The sequence below is a fragment of the Fundulus heteroclitus genome, chromosome 1 (genome assembly GCF_011125445.2).
Source record: "Fundulus heteroclitus isolate FHET01 chromosome 1, MU-UCD_Fhet_4.1, whole genome shotgun sequence".
NCBI lineage: Eukaryota > Metazoa > Chordata > Actinopteri > Cyprinodontiformes > Fundulidae > Fundulus > Fundulus heteroclitus.
In genome coordinates, this window is record NC_046361.1 from 19,747,009 (window position 1) to 19,773,497 (window position 26,489).

General features: G+C 40.1%; 1 protein-coding gene across 5 annotated transcripts in view; it reads left to right on the forward strand.

Moving 5' to 3' along the window:
* The window catches only part of scn8aa (sodium channel, voltage gated, type VIII, alpha subunit a), a 63,104-nt gene that overhangs the window by 774 nt on the left and 35,841 nt on the right, over positions 1 to 26,489 (forward strand). For 2 of the 5 annotated variants that reach the window (XM_012870570.3, XM_036137325.1), the window contains exons 2-12: positions 4,455 to 4,788; positions 11,572 to 11,690; positions 12,428 to 12,517; positions 14,046 to 14,174; positions 14,714 to 14,805; positions 19,334 to 19,555; positions 19,806 to 19,869; positions 21,386 to 21,527; positions 23,057 to 23,260; positions 23,349 to 23,630; positions 24,572 to 24,886. In XM_012870570.3, coding sequence (XP_012726024.2) covers positions 4,510 to 4,788; positions 11,572 to 11,690; positions 12,428 to 12,517; positions 14,046 to 14,174; positions 14,714 to 14,805; positions 19,334 to 19,555; positions 19,806 to 19,869; positions 21,386 to 21,527; positions 23,057 to 23,260; positions 23,349 to 23,630; positions 24,572 to 24,886 — 1,938 coding nt within the window. In that variant the 5' untranslated portion in view covers positions 4,455 to 4,509. Of the gene's footprint in view, positions 1 to 4,454; positions 4,789 to 11,571; positions 11,691 to 12,427; positions 12,518 to 14,045; positions 14,175 to 14,713; positions 14,806 to 15,011; positions 15,104 to 19,333; positions 19,556 to 19,805; positions 19,870 to 21,385; positions 21,528 to 23,056; positions 23,261 to 23,348; positions 23,631 to 24,571; positions 24,887 to 26,489 lie in introns of all 5 variants that reach the window. The other 3 variants (XM_012870573.3, XM_012870568.3, XM_012870571.3) reach the window with 3 other exon arrangements.

Here is a 26,489-nt window from a genome sequence, read left to right on the forward strand (position 1 = left end):
GGCTGGGTTCACCTCATGCTTCAAACTATATGTGCTGCTTTTGTTTCCTCCCTTTTCGCTGTAACACGCCGGGCTGTGTTTTGCACAGATAGACGGTTATTGATTTGGCAGTCGACATGGCTCCTCGGGTGTGGTGCAGATGCTCTGCGCGCAAAAACGCACAGAATGTACCGAGGCGAAAACACAACATCCGATCAGATACAATTCACCGCGGAGTGTCTGTAAGGATATGTCGGGGCTGCTTTATTGGGGGGAAAAAAAGATGAGGAAAGTCGCGAGTCTGGCGAAGCCCGTGTCTCCCAGCGTGACATTCGCAACATACAAACCACCCACTGCAGCAGTGCTGCCTCCTCGGCCGCTTTGGCTGGAGCGGGCCACTTCTCTGCGCAGTATCACCCCCGGCTCTGAGGCGGACCGGGACTTTTCCTGCTTCATAAAATATTTACCAATATGACAGATGATGGCGTCTGGAGACCCATCTTTTGACTGATCCTGCTTTTAGTCAACGCTTCCTGTCTATGCGGTCGCCAGTTTGACCGAAAACACGGGATTTCACCGGATAGCACAGCTTGGATGACTCAGAGTAAATGAAAGGACACATCCTAGTCTGCTAAAGGATAGATGGGAAGCGTATGTTTTTATCTTAATTGTGCGGACAGCTTGGGTTTTACCCCCCCCCCCCCCCCCCCCACACACACACAGACAGCACCTCGCGTTTACGCATTCACGCCTTGCACGTGTTAGTGCGCGTGCGTTGGCGCGGTGCTGAAGCGGACAGCGCCAGCAGAGCAGCAGCAGAAGGTTCCGGGGTCCATTTTACAGAGCGCTCGCCTCGGCACGCTGCGCGCATGTCTCCTTTCTCCTTCTCTCTGCGTGGACGCGTTTGTTCCGTTGCTGCCTTCATCCCAGGACGGAGGGGATTCGCGTCTTTTCCTGGGCGCTGTCAGCTTCACGCGTCGAGCATTTTGCAACCGAGAGAGCGTTATGCAAGAAGGGAGCAGGGGAGTGACGGTCCTTGTGTTTCAGATATGGCTGACGGTCCGGTTCAGGCTTTACCCACCTTCGTTTAATCTCACACTGAATAATACAGGTGCAGATCAACACGTTAGAATATCATGAGAAAAGTTCATTTATTTCAAGCCAAAAAGCCAAAAAGGGAGACTGAATAAATTCATTAGACACAGTGGCAGGTTTGATGTGTTTATTTCCTGTTAATTTGGACCATTATGTCTTACACCTAATTAAAACTCTAAATTTAGTTTATAAGATATTACACAGGAATAATAAAATACAGCTTAATAAAGACATATGTTACTGCCTATACAATTTTAGGGGGCAGTTGTCTGGCAGGCAGTCATACCATCACTAATTATTAAAAGCCAAATTTAATTAGTCGGTTTTGACTTATAAAGTACTGGGATTAAAATAATGGTTTTCCAGATTCAATATGATTTGGCGAGCCATGTCATCTGCTAGCGTTGGTCCACTGTGTTTTATCAAGTCCAAAGTAACCACAGCCGTCTACCAGGACATTTTAGAGCAGTGTGTGCTTACTTCTGCAGAAAGGCTTGATGGGTATGCTGGTTTCATTTTCCAGCAGGACTTGGCACCTGCTCACCCTGCCAATAGTACCAATACCTAGTTTGATGACCATGGTATCATCTGATTGGCCAGCAAACATACCTGGCTGGTCTGCATACTGTGGACTTAAGCTCAGCCTTCAAGACTATCAACCCAAACATCCTCCTCCAGAAGACTCTGAAGATGGCAGTGGACTTCCAGAGAACCCCCCCCCCCCCCTGCCTCTCCTCACCATCCTCAACAAGACTGCACCTGCTGTGAATCACGTCCGGTTCATAGGAACCACCCTTTCTTAGAACCTGAGGCGATCCTCACACACATAGACACTGTTTGGCAGATGGCCCAGCAGAGATTACACTACAGGAGCTGGTGGTCATGTTCTACTTTGCCCTTTTTCAGTCTGTCTTGTGTTCATACATCAATGTGTGGTTTGACTGATCCACAAAACAGGACAGGTACAGACTGCAAGGAACAATTAGGTTTGCCGAGAAGATCATCTGGGCTGGCCTTCCCTCTTTCCAGGAACATTCAGGTCTAGGATGAGGAAAATCGTAGCTAACATTTCTGCAGAACCCACACATCCTGCACACAGACTTTACCTTAAGCCCATCGCTACAGAGTAGTATTTGTTAAAATCTACCCTTACAGAAACAGTTTCTTTCCCTGGGGTGACTGATGGACACAATGAACACCTCATGGTCAGCTACTCTGCTGATGTGAAACAAAATCAGTATATTTGCATGACCACAAACTGCCCTACAAAGAAGATCGGAAAATAATATTAGGTGTGCATGTACATATATTGTGTCGTTATATTTTATTTTATTTCCTCAAAGGCCTACATACTCCTATGTAATGTCTGTACGTTTTAAGCTTATGACACAGGAGTCAAATTTCTTGTTTGTGCACACAATCTTGTCCAATAAAGCTGATTCTGATTTTTAATGCTCTTAGGTGATAATTTGATTATATGAAATGATATGGTTGGATTTAAATATCCCCGTTTTGTATAGAAAATTTTTACACCAAAGTTAATAACAAACAAAGTGCACCATTAACAGAAAAAACTGTTAATTCTACTGTTGCTAAAATCATGCATATTGTATTATTACAGTTTTGATAATGCTATCAGAGCCGTTGTTGTTTTGATTTTGCTGTTTGAGTTAAGTAAAACTATATAAACACCTCAGTTAATGTTGCATCTGCTGTTCCGAGATTAGTCAGGCTATGTGCTCAGGTAGCCAGCTTGTATTTCGCTGTTTAACAAACAGATCGTTAAACAACAACCTTAAAAGGGTGTTGCCCTGATAAGCGATTGATTTGCTTTTGTTGTAAGAAAGGGGTAAAGTATAGTGGACTTCTTTCAGCCTGCTGACAGGCAGTATGCAGCAACAAGTGGGGGAGGGATTATTCATGAAGATTTTTAAAGGGGACTTTATATCCAATTGTAGTCTCTAGGAGGGTAGACAACTGTAATGTAGTTTCTCCAGGTGCTGTGTAGATAGATCTTTATATTGTGTTTGGGTCATACTTTTCAAGCCATTAAGTTCTCTTTGTTTTTTATTATGTTTTTTGATCAATTACGTCAAAACATTTACTGCGGAGCTGCTGAAAGAGTAAATGGACTTCTAGCTTACCAGACACACGAATCTACCATTTTTATTTCTTAAAGAGATTTTGTAGTCCAAGATGAAGGATGGCGAAGCTATAAGTGGATAAGTCATTGGTTGTTCATTGCACCGTGCCCCAGCATACTACAAAAATGGCTGAATGGGGTGGAGTGGAACGCTTTGTGATCTGTCGGGGAGCGGGGTGTGAAGTGCCTCCTTTAGATTTAAAGAGAAAGACCCAAAACGAGTTGCTGAATGACACAACTGAATGACTTCAGTGTGAAAAGGAAGAACTGAAAAACATGACATGTCTGTCCTCTTTAAAACAGGAAAAGATTAATGTAAATCGGGCCTGGCTCAACCTAATTGCTGTTTTACAGCAGGCTCATGTTCTGCAGAACAGAAATACACAGATCTCCAACATCACATCAGTATACGCAGAAAACAAAACGGACATACCAGTTTACATTATGAAAGAAGAAGCATTACATGGCAGCCACCTCTCAGTGGTTGCAGTGGAAGGCGTTTAGCAGATGGCGTGAATGGATCTTCTTAAAAAGTGCCAGCGTTGAAGTAATCTTTATATGTTATGAAATTTCACGCCATGCTTTGGTATAGACATAAAAGAAACACCTCTGGCTGTCGATATCTCTGATACCTTTCTGGTGGCTGCAAAAGTCCATTTGTAGCTGACAAGATTGGGTTTTGGCATCATAGCAAGTAGGGCTAATCAATTGGCACTGTTAATAATTTGAAAATACAATATAAATTTGAAAAATGAAAGCATTAGAAAAAAAGAGATCTGCATAATGATGAGTCCAACGAAGAAGCCTGCTATCAATTTTGTAGGCCCTGTTATAGAGCATTGGTTTCAAAATTGCAATTGAAGTAATAGACCAAACAAGCAGGCCTATTATGGCCTGAAGATGAGTATTTGAACCAGAAGATGTCAAATTAGATCCAATTCTGGAGTAAAAATACAGTAGCATTGTACTACTCTAATCTCCATAAAACAAAACAAAAATCACCTCTCTTTAATATCTCTTCTAAAGTAGTTTTACAATAGGAAGAACAATTGGAGGGACATTTTAAACCTTGATGCACGTTTATACCGGCTACCAACCCATGTTTAATTCAAATAGATACTCCTGTGTTTCTAGAACTGTTTCGGTTGCACACTAAAGAGAAATATTTGACAAATCTATGTACTGTGTGAATGAATGCAGGCCTGCTAAATGACCTTATCACTTTCTCCTCCCGCAGAGCTGCTACAGTGGATGGCACAAACCTAATGACCAAGTAGCTGCAGGATGAAAACATGGCTGCACCCCTTATCGCACCGCCAGGACCTGATAGCTTCAGGAAGTTCACGAGGGAATCTTTGGTGGTCATTGAGCAGCGCATCAAAGAGGAGAAGAACAAGAAGCCACCCAAGCAGGACAGCAGCTACCGCGACGACGATGACGAGAACAAACCCAGACCCAACAGCGACCTGGAGGCCGGGAAGAGCCTGCCCTACATCTACGGGGACATCCCTCGGGGACTGGTGGCGGTACCACTGGAGGATTTGGATCCATACTACCTGAACTCTCAAAAAGTGAGTTTTATACGATCCCTGTCTAAACAAAAATATCTGATTTGTTTTTTTCTGGTATAAGAACTGAAGGGATGTTTCTGATTAGTGAGGTTTGCTGGGGTGTAGCCATGCACCGATCAGGCTTGTCTTGGTCGATAACAACTTTGACAGATTTTTATTCTGAGAACTATAGTGCATAAAAGAAGAAAGCATCTGCTGCAGGCTCTGTGGCAGAAGCAGTGGTTTTGAATCAAAACGAAAATGAAGAAATAAAAATATCCCTACTTCCCTCTCTATTTCCCTCATCTTTATTTTTTTTCTGATTTTTAATAAACTCCAAATGTGCTAATCATAGGAAACCTGGCCGATTTGGATCTCTGGTGTAGGTACCAGATCGGCTCGGGGCCCTGCGCCTTCTGATGACGTCACTATACATGATTGGTTTAACGTTTGCACAATTACGCAAAACATTGTGATTGGTCTGGACAACTTACTAAAGTAATTGTAGCGGGGTGTAGGTTTTATTCGAGAGTGGGATTGCGGTTTGTAAACGGGCAATTTTACAAAGAAATTCTCCATGGTCCCTGCGCCTCCCGATGACGTCACATTATGGCAACGCCACTCAAACAAACTACATTGAGCCCGTGGTCTGCATTTGTAATGAATCAATTTTATTTAGTTAATTTAGCGGTTTCTTTTTTCTCAAAAGCTTCAGGCTTAAAGATGAACATAGAAAAATGTGAAATCTTAGCAATTCAAAATAATCAACCCACGTTAGTTGATAAAAATTAGGTAAAATATTTAGGTATAATGATTAACAAGGACCACACTGAAAATGACAGAACAAGTATTCAAGCCATTTTACAAAAAAATCAACAAATATTTGACAGTTGGCTCAATTTTTGGAAGAATATTGTTAACAAAAACGGAAGGGATAGCCAGATTAATTTATCCAGCATATGTCTTAGATATACCATTTACTACATTAAAAAATGAATGAAATTCATCACAATTTCATCTGGAATAATAAAAAACATGTGATCAGAAAGAACGACATAGTAATATCAGTAGAAAAAGGAGGAATAAACGTTATTGATTTTAAAGTGATGAATGCCGTGATAAGATTAAAATGGCTGCAGACTTTTATTAAAAATGAAAAGAGTTTATGGTTTAGTTTACCTTCACAACGTTTTTTTTTTTTTAAAAATTGGAGGAAGGAAGTTTCTCTTAAGATATAACTTTGATTCTGCAAAATTACTGATTAAATTGTCAGACTACCACACAAGCATTCCAAAATGATGTTAAAAGTTTTCATGCCTCGATTAAGTTACTGGAAGATAACCATAAATTAACAAAATAAAATTGATTTGTAACAAATGGTGACCACGGGCGTAATGTAGTTTGTTTGAGTGGAGTTGCCATATAATGACGTCATCTGGAAGAGCAGGCCACCCCGAGCTGATCTGGTACCTACACCGGCAGATTAATCGATGTATCTTTGCTACAATGTGTCACACAAGACTTCAGGCATTTTCAGGAGATACCTTTCTAGATTTCTATTAGAAAAAAATACAACTACTAACTCGTTTAGTTGAACATAAAGGTAAATATTCAAATAAAGGCGTTGTATTTCAGCAAGCGCTCATACCCAGCACTGTTTTGGAGATTTGTGCCTTTTCCTCAAGCTGCCAGAACCACAAATTATCTGTATGATAAAGTCTAATAACAAAGACTGGAATTTGATCCAATGTTATAAATGTCTCCTTTCATAGTTTTTGCTTGGCCTGTTTTACCTTTATGTGCTATATTATAGTATAGAATTTCTGATACAAGAAAATCTATGTAATAAAATCCAGATGTGTCTGAGTTAGCTTCATCATCGGCAAACACGCTATTTTAAGCCTCAATTAACAGTATTTGTTGAATTTTTGAAAACTGGCCTAGAGGTTTGAGTTGTTTGCAGTTGTGGCACGTATATTGTATAATTTTATGTCCCAGCGTAATTACTTTCCTTTGGAGGTGCCGGAGTAGAGCTGTTATCTGTGGTGTGCTCTCTGGGCTTTGGGGAAAAGGTCAGGGGCGGTTGAGGTTGAAAACCTCCTGTTCCACATGACGGCGTATCCAAATTGTTCGGGAGTTAAGCCGCTGCAGGAAGAGGAAGCAGAGAGGACTGTCGTTGTCTTACAGGAGGACACGTGTCTCCCCGGGGCTTGTGTCACGCCTGACGCTCAGCGTGAGGATGTCCAGGTGTGACCTTGACTGGCTCTGACTGTAATCAGCGCCGCATCATCCAAAACAGCTGAAGGAGACCGGGGTTGTTTTAATGTCGCATGAGTCAGACTGAGGGCCAGGGGGAAGCTGTTTGCAGATGTTAAAAGTTGAAATCACGTGAAAATCTGAGCTGTCCTTTTATCACCTTTCTTTGAAACCTAGAACAATCTTTCATACTTTGTACTTTGTTCAACGTAGAAAAATATAATGAATATGTAACCAAAGCATGTATTAAGAGCTGCTATGGAAATGTATGTATTTCTAAGCTCACTGGTCAAACAGAGCTGGTAAAATGAGCTCTGTTGTGATCAGGTGAAGTAATTTGTGTTGATGTTGTGCATGTGTGAGACAGGGGGAGCCCCGCGTTCCTCTTCCTTCTCCCGTCTGTCTCCGACTCATACCTCCCTGATTTCTCTCTGTGCACGCTGCCTGTTATGTAACGCACCAGTCCAGCGCACACGAAGGAGACACGATTCGGATGACACGTGGAAAACATGGTCCAGCGTTACGGTGGGGCTGTTGATCGTTTTCAGCTTCCTCCATCCACCTGTCCTTTTGCTGCTCATCTCTGATCTGTTTCTGTCTCAAATGCGTCCGAGGCAGGCAGACCTTGGTGGTTGATTTGTGCGTCCTTGTTGCTACGGGCTGGTGGGCCCACAGTCTGCAGGGAGGAGGGAGGTGTTACAGATTCATCTTTCACCATGACAAGTCTTAATTTATGACTCTTTTCCGTTGTGTCATAGCAGAGTTGGGTGATGACGTAGCGTCCAGTCCTCCCCTCCTCCCTGGCAGACAAAGAGGGATGTTTTATGACTCGGTGCTGAGCTGGACTGGGCCGGGCCGGTCCAGGTTTAGCTCTGGGTTTTTTTTTCCGTAGAGTTGGCGGGAAAACGGGCGAGGCGGGATGAGGTGTGAGGACAAGGATAAAATGGACTAGATGTGCAAAGATGCATGAGCATACCTGCTAACCTTCCTGCTGCAGCTTATTGGCAGAAGACTGGATGAATTTAAAGATGCACTGATGGGGTTTTTCCTGGCCAGTAGCAGTTCTTGATTTTTCTCTCAGGTTTGACCTGCCTTAGGGCTATAAAACATGAAAGAGACATGTCAGGTATTAGATTTTTGAGTCGAACAGAATATATAACATTATACCTGCATGCATTTTGCAGTTTTATACAGAAATAAGAAGTATATTAGCAACATGTATCTGATACAACGGGAAAGTGCAAACATTGTCAGAGTCTAAGTCAAGGAAATAATCATATAAAAAGTGATATCTTTGGATTTACTGATATGCTTTGGTGTTTCAAAGCACCTGAAGTTGGTTATAAAATGACAATAGTGGGAGTTCTTAGTTTTGATGCATTTAAAAAAAAAAATTCTGTGGAGTAATGAAATAAAACCATTTTGGGAGAAAGACCATACCTTACCCACTCCCAATACACCCAACTTCATGGTACAAAAGCATTTCCACTTCCATCAATTTTTACTTTTCCAGTTTCTACTGCGGTCCTGGATTTCCCAGCTTACATGATGAGCCTCCATGAACTTCAGCCAAACATCCTCAGTTTCTTCTCCATGCCTCCTTTTAATGCCAGGCTTTGTCTGCACTAGCAAATCAGTATTTCACGTCCTGATCACTGATCATAGCTGATCAATGGAAAACTGGTTGGCAGACCGATTGGTCTGGTCGAATCTTCAACAGGGCCAAATTGTTTGTTATTTAGGTTTAAGATGTTGTGTAAAACAGCTTCTGTTGTCCTGCACATTTTAAACAAGTACATGATCCAACACATCTGATTCAAATAGAGACCTTATATTCTCCGTTAGAGAATAGAGAAATAGTTGAATTATCTTCTCAGTCTACCACAAAGTTCATTGGGAGCCTGTTGATGATCCATTAATTTAATCAGGTGTGTAAGCATGAAAACATTGAACTTTGAGAGCTGAAATTGATGACTCCTGCTCTCTAGATCATTTGTTCAGTCAAACACAATCTTACTGTTTCAGTGCTTAAAGTGTTAGGTCTGGTAAATTTGTATTGGGATTTTATGTGATTGTCAAGCACAAAGTACTTCAGTGTTAGAAAATGCATGGAAAAGGATACCATGTTTTAAAAACATTATGAACAAAAATCTAAAAACTGTGGTGTGCATTTTACTCTAAATACCCCAACAACAAAAACCCAGGTCAACCTATTGTCTTCACAGGTCAACTAATTACTGTATAGAGTTCATTTGTGTGTAACTCAATCCCACAATAATTACAGCTGTACTGTGAAGGCATCAGAGATCCGTTAGAGAAGACGAGGGAATAAACAGCATCATGAGGACCAAGCGGGAGCTGCATTAAAGGTTTACTCTAAGCCGTGTAACCCTGAACACAACGTCCTTACCGTGAAACATGGTGGCGGCAGCACCGTGCTGGGATGCTTTCACTTTTACAGCGAAAGCGAAGTTGGTCAAAGTTGATGGGAAATACTGAGCATCACTGAAAGTAACCAAGTAGAGGCTGCAAAAGGCTTGAGACTGAGGGTTATCTTTTAGCAGGGTGCCAGTAAACACACAGACAAAATTATAATGGGATGCTTTAGGTCAAAATATATTTCTGGGTTAGAATGGCCCAGTCAATGTCCAGACCTAAATCTAATTTAAAAACCTGTGGCAAAACTTGAAAAAGTGGCCCTCTCCATCCACACTGACAGAGCTTGAGCTGTTTAGCAAATCAGAATGGGCAAACATTTCTGTCTCTAGATGTGCAAAGGCCCATACCCCCTATGCCGCTAAGGGATGTATTTAACCATTGGAGAACAAACCAATTCAAATTACTTCATTTGGTTTTGTTTTTACACGCAGACATTCTTTCCATAGAAACAAAATCTTATCACATTTTTTAAGTATCTGTTTTTTTGTTGTTGTTGTTTTTTGCAATGGTTAGAACCTGTAAAAAGGGTTTTGCATCTATTCGTTTCAAAATCAGCTTTTGTGATTTCACCCACAAAGCACAGTAAGGAGCAGACAGGGACTTTGTACTCTTGCTATACTGATACTGTAGATCTTTGCATACTTTTAGCAAAAAGCCACCGGCAGGCAGACAGTGCATGCATTTAGTTTAAGCCAAATGAGTAACTTATGAAATGATCAGAGGGCTTATACTGGAATAATGTCTTATAAAGAAAGACATTTCTTTATAAGAAATTATAAAGGCAATCAATCTTTATTTAAGGCTTTAGTGACTGACTAAAGTTATAAGGTGGAGTAGCAGGTTAGCTGAGCAGCACCGGCTTTGATCTATTAATGTGTGTGAGGTAAAATGACCCTCAGAGGCACCATAAAATGCATCCCATAGACCATTTACCACAGAGGCTGAGAGAAGGTTGCTCTCTGAATGGCTGCTGCAGCCTTCACAGATCCTGCATCCCTGCCTGCTGGCTCCAGCTTCTCTGTCGAAGCTGCTTTCTCCATCTCTCTCTCTTCCTCTCTCCGTCTCCCACCCTCCTCCCCCTCTCCTCCTCCTACCGTCTTCCTACCCAGCTCCCTCGCTCCGGCTCCCTCCGCCCTGCTTCTCCTTCAGCCTGCTGCTGCCACAGTTGCTGTCTGCCTCGCCTGCTTCATTTGCTCTCCATCTCCTCTGCTCTCCTGTTTTGCTCAGCTCTGTATTATGAAATTTTCAGTAGCTTTGCAGGAGTTTAGTCATGCATTGCCAAAAACAGACTCCATACATTTCAAGCAGTTGTCGGGTGAACGTCTGGAAACTCCCCTTTGTGCTTGTTCATTCAGATTGGTGTGCATTAGTTTGTTTGGATCAGTAATGTTGGTGAAGCCTTCTAGCTGTTTGGGTGAAATGTCATGTAATCAACGGGAAATTTCCAAGTGTGTCATTAGATCTGATTATGTTTTCAGGAAATGCTTATGACATTAAGATTATTTATGTAGCTCTGACTAAGGTCTACTTAACGTTTGATTTCTGTCAAGTTAGTGCCATTGGATACCATACTCCACTTGACATCTGCTTGAATATTTGTCTTAGGCAGACAAAATCTCCTTGTAGTGAGTGAGTTACTGTAAAACGACTTACACTTGGTTAATATTTCGTTCCCTTTAGTCATGTGACTCGGTCACTCATCCCTCATGGCCCTGCTCCTTCACCCTCCTCCTGGTTGCTCCTAGCTCAGCTGTTGTGGTGCTATGTGCCGCAGGACTTAATGTTGTCAGGGGTGCCTCGCTAAAAGCACCAGCGCCCATATCACTCGCGCAAATGCACAGTTCCATTAAACTTTCATGCAAATTGCCATGTTTTATTTAATCAATTATGAGGTTACCCGCATAAAGGGGCACCGCAGCTACTCTTGCTCTTTTGCTTCTGCTGAATCGGCCGTGGCGTTGGGCTGGCAGGGTAAATAAAATCAGAAACATCCTGACGGTTCTTTCTTTATTTAATTTCTTTTTGTGACAAAATTCAAACTGTGTAAACGCACATGCTGCCTTATTAACTAATTCAATCTTTTCCTCTCTGCTTTTCTTCTCTCCACAGACATTTATAGTGCTAAATAGAGGGAAGACAATCTTCCGTTTTAGTGCAACACCTGCCTTGTACTTCATAAGTCCTTTAAATCTGGTTAGGCGAATAGCTATTAAAATTTTGATACATTCATATCCTTTTTGAGATGGCGCAGTTAACTGCAGCTTACAAGAGGGTTTCCTGTTCACATGCATTATTCATGCTGATATGTTCTGTATTTCTGCACATACCGCCGCTGATGTTTCCAGTGACTGCAGGAGAAGATCAGTGTGTAAGAGTCAGAGCACTTCCACGCACGTTAAGACTGTACAGGCAGTAGCCATTTTATCACAGAAGGAAATGGCTGGCACAAATGATGAGTCATTCTTTACAGTAAACCAAGCAAACCCTCACAAGCTCTGCAATCTACCTGAGTACCCCCCCAATGAACCGCTGCAGGTTGGACCTGTCTTTGTTTGGAAGGATATTAAAGGCTCAGTAGGAGGACGCAAAATGTTTGTAGATGACAGTTTGCAGATGATCGGCGTTAAACACACTCAGCCGTGGTCGAAACTGCCACATGACTGACTGCATGAAGAAATCTGATCCTGGATTCTTGCAGGAGAGAGTCTACATCCAAATGCTGCTTTTACAACAAACTCTGATGATAAAAAGGTTAAAATCTGTGATTTTTCTTTTATTCCCCATCATAGGGCTTTGTGGTGATAGGCATACATAAGACCCTTCTGCTTAGCGGTTTCAGCATCTTTTTTGTGTCTTAAACATTTGTGTGTTTTAGGCTGACAGCCAGGCAGCCAGATTTGGATGATTTAGTGTTTTTAAATTTGTTGTCTCCAAAAATGGTATTTTTCCTTAACTCGTTCCTCACTCTTTTCAGCATGATCATTATGTGTACTATTTTGACCAACTGTATATTCATGACCTTTAGTGATCCTCCTGAGTGGTCAAAACAAGTAGAGTAAGTATCCTTTTACTGTTTTTATTCAATATTATGAGTGCTAGCCGATGTAAAACGTTTGCGTGTTGAAGATCTGAATCTGGCATTGTCACCGAAGTGAAATAGGTCTATATGGTTATGTATACATTGAATTGATTTAGTATATTAGGATCAGAGAATCCTTAGAAAATTTAAAACTGAAAACAATGGGAGCCATTCATATAATTCCCCACTAATTAGTTTATATAAACCCTGATAGCTACTAATATTATCAGCTACATAGCTCAGATATTACATTATAATATAATATTTCTATTTTATTATGCTACAGAATGTAGTTATAGCTAAGATTTGAAGCTAACATGTTATGGTTAAGTGAATGTTTGTAATATGTTTAATTTTAAGTCTAAACTAATATCTTACAGCACACCATAGCATATTAAATGACACAACACTACTCTGAACATATAATCGACTGCAGTACAGCAACTTTTATCTACTTAAAATGGCTGCATCACTTTAGATTAGTATACGCCATTCTGTTATGTATTGTTCTAGGTATAATATGTTTGTATTTGCAACCTCCTGCCTACTAGTAGCAGCTATACAGCGGATAATACAGGAAAGTAGCACGTTGACAAATTGAAAATGTTAATAGTTTTGCTTCAGCAGCTGTCTGGCAGCTAAATTTACATCCTAAAATGTTGCTTTATGCCGGTACTCTTGGTGTAGCGTGCGAACAATGCAGTACTCTACTGTGTTCAGTCCTACACATACGTTTGTATTTAAAGCATTTACTTGCCTATAACAGCTAAAATGCTAATATTTTAAGCATTGTGTGAACGTTAACTTTTTTAGGATCTAATAATAACAGATAGATGTCGCATTAATGCATGGTATGCTAAAACGGTTTAGTTTAATATTCTACAATTTTCTGCTCTTTCTGCTAAATTATATTTTGGTTTAACCTGCTTTTTACCAACTAGTAAAAGCGAACTAGAGGCTCATTTTAGGATCAGCTAACATGTTGGCATTGTGAGAGTTTAACAGTTTAGCTTCTGATACTAGCAGCTGCTTGAGTGCTAATTTTAAATCTCAAAGCCTGTTTTATTACAGTATCCTATAATTTTGTGTCATATAATACAAGTGTTATGCTGTGTGTAATAGTTTAATAATAGCAGTGTCAGCTGCCATTTACCGACTTATGTTGTTATTACTAGCTTAGAGAGTAGGCCTATGTATACTAATATAATATAACATTTTGTTACAATATTTCACAAATTCTATTTATTTATATTTATATCACAATATTTGCTTATTAACAATATTCTACATTTTGCCTTTGTATTTAGAGTCTTTAAAAAATCTTAATATTACTGTAAAATATCCATCTTCTTATTTTGCTTTTTATTTTTGCTCAAGGTCAATTGTTAAATCTAAATGTATTTTCTTGGGGGTTTTGACTGTGGATAATGCTGCAGATGTGTGTAAATAAGCTAGCTTTAATCCGCTCCAGGGAACTGATCCTTTCTACACTTTTGTCTTACAGGTACACATTCACAGGAATTTATACATTTGAGTCTCTTGTAAAAATCACTGCACGTGGATTCTGTATAGATAATTTTACATTCCTAAGAGATCCATGGAACTGGCTGGACTTCATGGTGATTTCGATGGCGTAAGTATTCTTCTTTTACTAATACATCCTGACATACAGCCACTTTATTATTAAATGCGGGTATAGAAACTGATGTTTAAGAGATCACATTTCTTGCTTGCAGACTCTTTACTGTCCTTCTGTCTGATAACCCATCTACGCGTTTTCTCCATTTATCCGGGACTTTCTCTTTGGAAATCAAAGCAGATCTCCATGCAGAACTTCGCAGGCCCAGTGACTACTCCCATACCTCAGATTTAGCTTCCTCTTGCCATCCGACTTTCTGCCTCAGTCATCTTTTTGGTCTTGATCATCCGGGGTTGACAGCTTGTTTCCAAAGGCTCCTTACCTTTCCTCGTTATTTTATGTTAAGTAGTTTATGCCAGCTTTACCTCCCTCTGTGAGGAAATATGCAGGACTAACCCTGAGTGATCAGTAAATTGCATATCATTGCTTGTTGGTCTGTCTGTCACAAAGCCCACCTGTGGGGATAATTCATCTTTTCACCTTATATATGCATGTATATAATGAGCTTTTGTAACTGTGGTTTGTTCCTTCAGGTATATAACAGAGTTTGTAAACCTAGGCAATGTCTCAGCTCTGCGCACGTTCAGGGTGTTGAGGGCATTGAAAACTATTTCTGTAATTCCAGGTAAGACAGGATGGGGCGAGGGGAAGGTGGGGCGGGGTCGGTGTTAGGTGTCTGTGTCTTTCTTTCCTTTTACCTTCCACCCTTCTCCTCAGTGGACAGGCTCTGTGAGTGGCGTCGTCTCCTCCCGGTTCGGTGGTGTTGTGCTCTTGGCGTGTGTAGTTTTTGTCATCGTGTTTGTTCTGTGTGTGATCCTTCCCCTATTTCAGATATATAACAGAGTTTGTGGACCTGGGCAATGTATCTGCGCTGAGAACGTTCAGAGTTCTCCGAGCATTGAAAACTATCTCTGTCATTCCAGGTGAGACTCAGTTTAAACACTAAGGCTGATCCTCGCACCCTTTGTTTTCTACTCACTATTATTATGATTAAAGTTATGATTTAAGCAGCAACAAAAGAATTGGAGACGGCCATGTTTTTATTTATTTTTTCTCCAAAATTATCAAAAATGGTACTAATACATTTTTGATAGGCTTTGCAGTCTCCTCTAAGGTCATTCAAACTGTCTGCACTCTCTTCTGCCCCACCAGCGCTCTCATAATGAGGCTTGTCTCCAAGGCAGCTTGGTTTGTCTTAAATAGAACCCAGAATAACAAGACTTATTGGCCTAGAAATGCTCTAATTATATCACATCTAGACTTTGAGTCATGTCTTATTTATATTAAAACATTTGGATGTAAATAGACGTATTTTAAATGACCATGCAATTGATAACGTGCAAAAGGACTCATGGGTGTTGCTTGTTGCAAAAAATACCCAGTTGAATAATGGCATGTAAGTTTATATGTCCTTCAATTGTGGCCAATTAAATGGCAAGCTTCTGTGTTTCCTGAGGTAAAAAAACCCCAACAAACTCTTTTATGACATACTTGTGATAAATGTTAAATTTAAGAGGTAAAGATGTGTAAAATGTTTTAAAAGGAATCAATTTTTTATTACTTCATTATTACACCCTAAATTTGAATGCATTTTATGGAATAGGAAACCCAAAATTATATTGTATAACAATTTTTATAAGATGGAAACATTTTATTTATTTATACTTGTTTATGTTTATATGAGTTTTTTTGGCTTATCAAATTAATAATCTATGACTTCCTGTTTCCCAGGGATATAACTGTAACGTGATGCATAGGTATATTTCTATAAGCTTCTGTAAAAAACTGGAAAAGACAGACATTACATAGGTATGGCAGATATATAGTATGTTGTTTAGCAAAAATACAAGCAAAATCAGACACTCCACTAAAGGTGGCCATATTTGAAAACTTTAAAACAACTGGAACTATATAAAACAGCACTGGACATTGACCCAAGTGAAAAAGATGGTTAGGGAGGTAAAAAGAAATCTGCAAAGATCTCGTTAAAGAGCAGCGTCCATTTTTTTTAGTGTGAGATCATGTTATAGCAATAAAGCTCAAATATCTGGTTTTGCACATCTTTACTAGGGGTATCAATAAATTTGGAGGGCTGATAATGTTTTTATTTATGCTTTTTGTGTTGTCTTCAGCACTTGCACTGTGATATGGTTCAAACTGGGACCAAGGAAATTAATACCTGTCTCAGTGTACACACCACAATAAAGTACAGATGTAAGTTAAAAAACACACATGAAGTCTTTTAAATAGCGGTGGTAATCGAAAAGGCCGCAGAAGTCATATAAGTCTGGGTTCTATTTAAGCAACAGCTTCACTCCACTCTTTTTATACCTGCTGTCCAATAAGTGGATGCTCTGTTTCTGTAGAGAATACTCAATAAAGCTTTTAAAGAACAAAATCTAGAAGCATCAAGATGAAGATAGAAGAAAACTTGTCAAATTGTCCATCACTACTTAGGCTTGTCCTACAAGAGTAATACGTTTTGTTGCTCCTGCTTTTGCCAAAGGCTGAATTGGAACGAGAGGATTGCTGTTTTCTGAGAGATCCCACAGATTACTCTTATTATATGTATATGAAGACTGCCAAGCCTAGTTTGTGAACATATCTCTTGCGCTGCATGATGCTTTTTAGTCACTTGCTTTTATAATATTAGCCTATCAAGAGCTTGGCTGACAAATGGCATTGAAATTTTGATTTGCCCTATTTTTTTGTTTGATTTTTCTTTCTCTTTATTTTTTTTTTACTACTCTCTGAGATGGAATGTCTCTCAGAAAATTGCACATGTTGGCATTATAGAGGTCTGGGTGCAAATCATACAAGTACTGACAGAAAATGTCAAAAAGATGTATCAACTCTATATTTTAAATTCAGAATGATTTTTAGATTTATTATTTATGTATTGATTCTGATGAGCGAAAAGTCAAGTGCTAATTAAATATACCATTTTAAGTCTGGAAGTGTGTTTGTAGTAAAAATTTACCATGTTGAGAAACATGTTAAACCGACACTCTTCTTTGCTTTCACATTTAATTAGCACGCTGCTGGCAGCTACTTAGCTTAGCATAAAGACTACAGAGAACAAGGCCTGCTCTGTCCAAAGATGCACAATGCTTTTTTGCAAATTGCCTGCCATATTGTTAAACACAAGATAATATTTTAAGAAACGGTTAATAATAATTATCAAGAGAATGAATGATATTTGGTAGTATTGCGTCAAGAAAAGAATTAAATCTAAACTTTCAAAAGCAGCTAATATCCTAAATAAAGTGAAGGACTCGAGATCCTCGGGTGTCTAAAGTATTGAATGGAAATAAAAACATAATTTACAATATTCTGATTTTCAAAGAACTTAGTGTGCAATGAACACGTCCCCATGACTCAGTTTTAAACATTTAAGGCTGAAGAGACAAAAATAAAGATTTTGCAGATTTGACTTAAAAAAAACATAATGTCTTGCATTCTCTGGCACCAAATATAATAGCAATATTTCACAATCATAGGCAGTGTGTCCTTACAAGCTGCTTCACCTTGGTTAGCTAATTGGTTGATTGGTGTGGATTGTGTCTTTTGTTCTGAAGCATTAAAACTAGAGATCCACACCATTAATGATCAAATTGAACCAGGGATCTGCATATCCAATTTAAAACTGTATTTGTACATTTTCAGTTTTCAAAATAAAGACATGTAGATTAGTTAAAATTGTCAAACTAGCTAGAGTCAAGCTAGCTGCCTGTCAGATGTTTATGCTAGGCTAACCGGTGGCTGGGTGTTCGGATTTCTTTACTTGTCAATTGCTCAAAAAACTGAATCCAAATAAATTTTGCATCTGCGTATCTCTTTATTAGTTAAAATCCTGTGTTAAACTTTTGTAAATAAAGTCGTGCTTTAAATATTCTTTGGATCGGGCCAGGCTAGCCTTCTCATTGTTTAAGTTTCACACAAGACTAAGCTAAGTGACTGCTGAACTTTAAGTGTAAAGGATGAAATTATCTATACCTTTAGCTTTAAGTATCAAATTTTTTAACATAATGTAAAATATAAAATTTTCTGAGCATATCAAGGTATAGTTCAATTTAAAACCCAACCACTACAGATTTTTTTTTTTTTTTTGGTTATAGGCCTATAGTTTTTTTCAATATGGGATCTTCTCATCAAGATAAGAAAATGACAATAAGATAAGAGTAAAAGGACCTGGTCAAGTTGAAGATGCTTTTACCGACCCAGTTTGAGTGTGAAAGACTAAACTTAGGGCATATTTTATTAGAACATATTGTATGTGCCGCTTTTAAAGCCCATTACCCGTAGAGGCTGAACAGAAAAAAGGGTGTGGGTCGCCCAGCATCAGTGTGTGAGTTGCCTATGGACCCCACAGTGAACGCTGCCAGAGGATGCCGGTTCAGAAGGTAAAGTTACTTTGTGTTCACTGAAACTGTGGATGAGACAGGTTCCAGGGTCACAGTATGGGGAGTCAGTGCTTTCGTAAACGAAGACAGTTCAAGAAAGTGCCTGCAACTGGCACCGGCATTGAATTGCTCCTGCTCAGCCTTGGAGTTTAAATGACCTGCATGTGGTTTCCAGCCCCCCTGCCTGTGCCTCAGTCCCTTCTCATAGCCCCTCGTTGTGCTGCTGTGCTCTTTTCCTTATTTCCTTTTACTATTTGGCAGCCCTCCCCCTCTTTTTAATTCCGTCCCCTTTTGGCAGTAAAAGCAAGTTTCGCCTTAAATATAAATTTTTATATTGATAAATCTAAAAAGAGTGGAAAGGCTTCTGAATATTTCCTGTTTATTGTTCTTAACCTGATTAGTTTATAATTTGTAATTTTATGCAAAACATTTTACAATGCATATTTGGAATCTATCTTTTTGCTCTCCTGCAGTTCAACTAATGTAAATTCACCCTATTTGGGAATGTTGACGTCATTGTAAGATAAAAAAATAAATTAACATTTAAATATGCAGGTACATTGAAAACATTGGCATTTTATTGGACAACACTTTTTCAACAATAGTTCAATTAGATTTAATTATAATTGCAACACTGTTAAGACATAATTTCTAGCAGGATTAGATTTTTAGCAGAATAACATGTAGAAAATTAGTAGCTCCCGTTTCACCTCCGTGGTTTGTGTACGTGTGTGTGTGGCTGACCACCAGGCCTGAAGACTATCGTTGGAGCCCTGATCCAGTCTGTGAAGAAGCTTTCAGACGTGATGATCCTCACCGTCTTCTGCTTGAGCGTGTTCGCCCTGATCGGCCTTCAGCTCTTCATGGGGAACCTGCGCCAGAAGTGCGTGATCTGGCCAATCAACCTCAATGAGACTTACCTAAACAACGGCAGCAAGGGCTTTGACTGGAACGAGTACATCAACAACGATAGTAAGTAGAGGCGAGGCTTTACCCCTGGTGACCTGGCAGCGATGTGGAGTATGAGTCAGCCCATATGCTGGAATGAGAAAACAATATGTCGATTTGGCAAAACCAGGTGGTTTGAACTAATATGCTCCTGATTGAGTATGTATGAACAAACTGAAGTTTTTCATTTTTAGAAAATTAAAAAGTACACAATCGGAGCTGCAACAGAAAATAAACCGAATAGCTAATTATTGTTATTTTTTTTTTTCTGCAGCCAATTTCTACTTCCTGCCTAATCAGCTAGATGCTCTGCTCTGTGGGAATAGCTCCGACTCTGGGTAAGACGACTTCTCCATCCCCCTCCTCTAAATGCAATTGTTGATCCGACACAGACCTGTCTGCAGTGCCTTGCAAAAGTATTCTACCCTTTTTTTCTCACATTATAAACACAAACTTTTAACCTGCATTTTATTAGGAGGTTTTGTGATAGACCAACATAAAGTAACACATAATTGTAAAGTAGGAGTAAAATCCTACATGGTCGTTCAAACCTTTTACAAACAAAAGCCTGCACATGTACTTAGTCCCCTTTCATTCAAAAGCCCCAAATCAAATCAAAGTTCAACCAGTTTTCTTCAGACGTCAATGATTTAGTAACTAAAGTCCAGCTGTGTGTAACATACTGATGTATGTTAACCAGTCCCATACACCGTTATTGGTTATCATTGAATGTATCCCCAGAACTTAACTAACATTCAAGAGCTCCTTCACCTATGTCTAAAGTTATGCTCTGAAGGAGGCAAAGAAATCAAATGGCTGCGAAGAAAATAGGCATGAAGGATAATGAACCAAAGGAACAGAAAATACAGAAGTTTTCATACCAAAACAGGGTGAGGGTATAACAGTATTAGGAGATCGCATTGAGCACTGTTCAATCCATCATATATAGAGCTAGAATGGCATAACATGCTAATCTTAAAAGACACGGTCATCCCCCTAAACTGACCAAGGGGCCCACGATAACTCTGGAGGAGCTGCTACAGCTCAGGTGGGATAATCTGTTGACATGACAATATAGACGGTTAATGAGTGGCACTTTCCATAAATCTGGCATTTAAGAGCGACAAAAATTTTCTGTTTTTTCCCCCAAATATTGTTCTGGTCAGATGAGAACAAAATCAAACTGACTGTCCTACATGCAAAACGCTACTATGTTTGGCGGAAAACCGGAACACATTGTCCCTGTGAATGAGGTGGTGGCCACATCGTGTTGAGAGGATACATTTCTTCAGCTGCGACAGGGCAAGGGAGCTGGTCAGAGCTGATGGGAAGATGGATGGAGCTAAATGTGGGGCAATACTGGAAGAAAACCTGGTAGGAGCTACAGATTCAAACTAACTGAGCTCTAGATAGGTGTTCAAATCTGTAATTGTAGTTAAAGGTGCTTCTACAGCGTATTCTCTCAGGTAAATATAAATCTTTCTCATACTTTTGATTTTTATTTAAAAATATGAAAATTATACTTATACAGGATTTTATTTAGGGGTATCAAGGGAAAAGGGGCTGAGTAGGTGTGCATTCTACACTTTTTAATTTTTTTGTAAAAACATTGACAAAACAAACACAGTTTACCTTTCACTTCATCACTATGCAGTTTTGGGATATTATAAAAAAATAAAAGGTACACAATTTGGAAGATGACGATCTAACCTAACAAAATTAGAAAAAATGCACATCAAGTGGGGGCTCATACTTTTCAATGCACTGTACACAGACGCCAATATAGTCAACAGCGCTGGGTGATTTTCAGGCTGGATGCCCTCCTCTCATTCTGTGTCTCTCTGCTCCTCTCAGCCGCTGCCCGGAGGGCTACATGTGCATGAAAGCTGGGAGGAATCCAAACTACGGCTACACCAGCTTTGACAGCTTCGGCTGGGCCTTCCTGGCTCTCTTCCGACTCATGACGCAGGACTTCTGGGAAAACCTTTACATGCTGGTACAACAGATGTGTTAATGGGTCCAGGTTGCATAAGAATAATATAAATGTATAGCAGTGATTAAACTATTATTATTACCTAAGACTTATTACCTATTATTACCTAAGATTATTACCACCAAAAGCTAAATATATAAATTTGCCAAATTGTGATATGTTAACCAAACAGAAACTTGAGTTATCATTTCTTTTAGATGATCATTCCAACCCTGTTGCAAAAATCTCCATTTATAATGCCATTTGTGAAGCGTTTTGATCTGTTAAACCAAAAAAAAAAAAAAGCCACATATCTTAAAATAAATTAGCAAAACTCAAATACGTCGAATAAGATGACTCTTGTTTCTGTTTCTGGTTAAATTACTGCCAGATCTCCATTTTTTTCATCTTCTACATTTTATCTGTTCCATTTAAAGAAAGTCTGCACCCCAGGCACTCTCTTCTGGACAGGCTGCCAGACCCTTCAATACTGAGTTTAATCTAAAATGGTGGCAGCGCGCCTGACCTCAGCTCCATGGGTCGAGTGGCAGGAAAAAAAAAACATGAAATATTTAGAGCTTTATAATATGTAGGGGGCATTGTGGGAAGGGCCAGACCTCATTGAGAAACAAAACACATATTTTTGTTTCTGTTTTAACGTTTGGAGTTCAACGCTGAGCTACAGGATATGATCGTTACTGTGCTGAGAAGGATTATTGTGCTGCTGAGTTTTGATTTGGTTGTTCTTCACGTTGAGACGTCCGACTGGCGGCACCATTTCCTTAGTTTAGAGGGATTACTGCGTTTTTACATTTAGAAATAACTACCGCTACTTTTATGGAAGTTTATAGTTTGACTTTCATTTATAAATGCTCTTCTTCATTTCTACTCTGCTCCCTTAAAAACTTTACATGCATCTCCATGCCAGGAACCTTTTCCAGACACCAGGGTACTTCTATCACCACCAGCAGGAACCAGAGCCAAGTTAAATTACAAGTGTAGAAATTTAACACAAAAAACAACCATGGAAAGAAGGTAGCTCTTCTGACTCTCCCCTGAACCAATCGTAGAGGTTTACAGTGGGAGAGAGCTAAAGCAATAAAATGTTGTATTGCAACCAATAAGTGTGGAGCCTTTTCAAGGGTTAGTTTGCTATTTGGCAGCAATAACTTTATTATTATGATTAAATCAATGGTGTGGAAATTGGTCCCTTATTGGTTTTTGTCTTTGATGGTCTTGACCAACATTTGCTCCAAATGGCTGAGACACGAAATGCTTAAGGTGGTACTAGCCACTGAGCAAGCAAAAATCTCACCATACAGATAATTATAGTGGATCAATACCAAAAACAGAAATGAACACAGCCCCCATTTGTTCCTGTAGTATATTTAACTCAACAGGAGTAAATTTATAGCCTCCCATACACGCCTAGGCCGCTTTGCAGCAGCCGCTTTAATGTTCCTGATGAGTCATTTTGAGTTTACTTCATTGGTCGGTTCTGATGATTTGTTCTCCTTTCTCACTGCTGCTTCGGCTGTGCTGCCTGCCACCAGACCTTGAGGGCTGCAGGAAAGACCTACATGATCTTCTTCGTCTTGGTGATCTTTGTGGGCTCCTTCTACTTGGTGAATCTGATTCTGGCTGTGGTAGCCATGGCTTACGAGGAGCAGAACCAGGCCACCATGGAAGAGGCTGCGCAGAAGGAGGAAGAGTTTAAGGCCATGCTCGAGCAGCTCAAGAGACAGCAGGAGGAGCAGGTAAAGTCTCTTAAAGATGATGTCATACCTAATTGAGAGAACCTGTTTCATTTGGTCAGGCGTTGCTGACGTGCCCGTTTCTCTTCAGACCGCTCCCCCTGCAACCTCTGCTGGCACGGTGTCGGAGGACGCAGTGGAGGACGATGGAGGAGGGCGCCTGTCCGTCAGCTCCTCTGAGATGTCAAAGCTCAGCTCCAAGAGTGCCAAAGAGCGCCGCAACCGCAAAAAGAAGTGGCGGCAGAAGGAGCAGGAGAAGGAGAAAGGCGATAGCGAGAAGTTTGTGAAGTCAGAGTCGGACGACGGCAGCAAGAGGAGCCGCTTCCGTTTCCCTGATAACCGCTTGGGTCGAAAGTCTTCCATTATGAACCAGGTGAGATATTTTACCAGGAAAACACGTGTGACTCTTTTTGCAGGAGTCTAACTGGCCGTCAATGTGAGCTAACAGCTTGGGTGAGGAGAGCGTTGTTCAGAGAACCAGTTAAGAGTCATATCTCAGAGTTGGAAGAATCTGGCCTTTACGGACGAGTGGCAGGAGAAAGTCATTACCAAAAGAAAGTCATATGAATTTAAGGTTAAACGTTGCCAGTGGTACTTTTAGGGGAAGGACAATATATAGAAGAAAGTGCTCTGATCAGATGAGAGCAAATGTCACTTTTTGCCAAAATGCTTAAAACATGGCGGTGACACAATATTGCTATGACAGGGACAGGGAAGCTGGTCAAAGTTAATGGTGAGATGGATGGAGATGTATTCAGGGGAATCCTGCAAAATAAATAAATAAATAAAAAACTCACACGGGTTTGCCTTCCAGCAGAATCACGCATACAGCCAGAGCTTCAATGACATGGTTCACATTAAATCATGTGAAATATTTAAAGCTTTCTGCTCCTTTGTGTTGCTCCATCTTCTAAAATCTCCCAGAGTTACAATAGGAATTATAATTTTACCACGGCAGAATGTAAAAACGCTCAAGCAGTGGGAAAACTTGCCCTTTGTAAGGTACTGTATATTATTATTATTATTTTTTTTTTACCAACCAAACATTTTTATGGAGCCAAATGTAAAGGTAAATATCGGTTTCACTGATTAGACATGTATATAGTACCTCTTGTTATCGATGTTAAGTATCATCTAGACCAGTACCATCTGTATGATCCACGTTAGCTGATCTATCGAGCTGCCTCTGCCTTGTGTGCCGTGGCCCAAAAGCTGATCCAAATAGGACGCATGTTTAATTGGAAGATTTGAATTTTTTATTTTATTAAATTTTTTTAATTCTTACTCGTTATTCCTCTCTCACCACCCCCCCAGTCCCTCCTGAGCATCCCCGGTTCGCCCTTCCTCTCCCGTCACAACAGCAAGAGCAGCATCTTCAGCTTCAAGGGCCGCGGCAAGGACATGGGCTCGGAGACCGAATTTGCAGATGATGAGCACAGCACGGTGGAGGAGTGCGAGGAGCGCCGTGGCTCCCTCTTCAGCCCCTACCGGCGGAGCAGCTACACCGGCTTCCACGGGAAGAGGAACAGCACAGTGGATTGCAACGGAGTGGTGTCGCTCATCGGCCCCGGGCCCGGTGGACGCCTTCTGCCTGAGGTGAAAATAGATAAGGCAGCTTCTGACGACAGTGTAAGGAAGTCAATGAGTAGACTTATCTAGGCATGGCCCCCCTCTCGTCCGTTACGTTTCTTTCTGGCTCTCTTTCTTCTACTGTCATCTTTGCAAGTCCGTATGTATCTCTTGGCTAAGCGCTCGCGCCTGCCCTTCCCCAGCCCCTGCAGTGTATGCTGCCCTCCAACAGTAGGCAAAGGATGGAGAAATAATTTAGTTACAGAGACTTAGACTTTAGCCAACCACATGTTCATATGCTAGGTAGTCTAGGTCTGCAAGTGGTTTAAATTTTATTTTCTTGTCAGGATTAGGAAATATATACTTTACTGGAGAAAACTAATTTATTTACAATTTGCGTCCAGTTACTCAGATCTTCTTTTAATCTTTTTGAAGTGGTCTTTATCAGTTTTCTCCAGACTTTCTAAAAGACAATTATCTGTTTAGTGCAGACAATGGCAATATTGTGCTTCTGTTTGGTTAAAAAAAATAGGTGGAGGACAAGTGGACGAGGCTTTAGTCTGTCTTCAGCTTTGAGTTGTTTGGGAATCACCTTGCTGGTGTTTATTTGCAATTTTATGTCTGTCAACAGACAATTAAGCCAAGGAGAAGAATGAAAATGTGTGTTTGACAGGCTGCAAATAACTAAGTGCCCAAACATCTGGACTAAAATGTGATTATCATATGTTGAATGAAGGTTTATAAAGCAATCTCAAAAATTATCAAAAAACAACCTGATTGATGGATTATTTTCCTCTTCATCAGGGAAGCTCTATAAGAAATATCTGAAGCAAGGAGAGGATTTCTGCATATGTCTACTTTATTTAAAACGCACACTAAGCTCATATGACACTTTAACTAGCAACTATGACAACTAGCAATTAAGGTAATCAAAAATTAGACTTATTATTATGCTTAGATCTATTCTCTAAATTAAAAGGAACCAAAATTAAAAACAAAACAAAAAGCAAAGATAATGCATTAATTCTAGTCTATTGCTACAGATTAAAGCGTTTTATAGCGTACGAACTTACATTCAAATATCTCGACTGATTAAAGATAACAATTATGAAAAGTTTATTGTTTTCTCTGTAGCTTGAAAAAAGGGCCTTACTGTCCTACGTCTGAGTCAGTCTGTGAGGAGAAAAGGAGATGGATCAGGTGTTACGATTACAACCACCTTTGATTCATCATCTTTCAGGATCACAACCGCCAGGGATGTGCTGATGTACGTCTCACAGAAGCAACTTACGGAGGAGATGGTTAGCTTCTCTGTTCCTACAAGTGGTTCTGTCAGCCACTGGTTGCTCTGAAACGACAGCTAGAACTGTGTCTCCTGGTATTGGGGTTTTGAAATGCCTGGAAGTTCATCACTCTGGATTTGGTACCCATTGATACACTAAAAACGAGTTACTAAATGATAGTTAGGAAAAGACCAATATGTAGAAGAAAATCTTCCAGGAGCTTTAAACAAAATAAAAGACATCTGGCGTAGATGGAAGAAACAAAACATTCCAACCAAATCCAAAACAGTGATCAGTCCTCTCTGACCCGGATGGGTTTGCAGGCTCTTTCCTGCTGTATTGGACTTGAAACTCAGCTCATCAAACTCAATGTGCTTCCA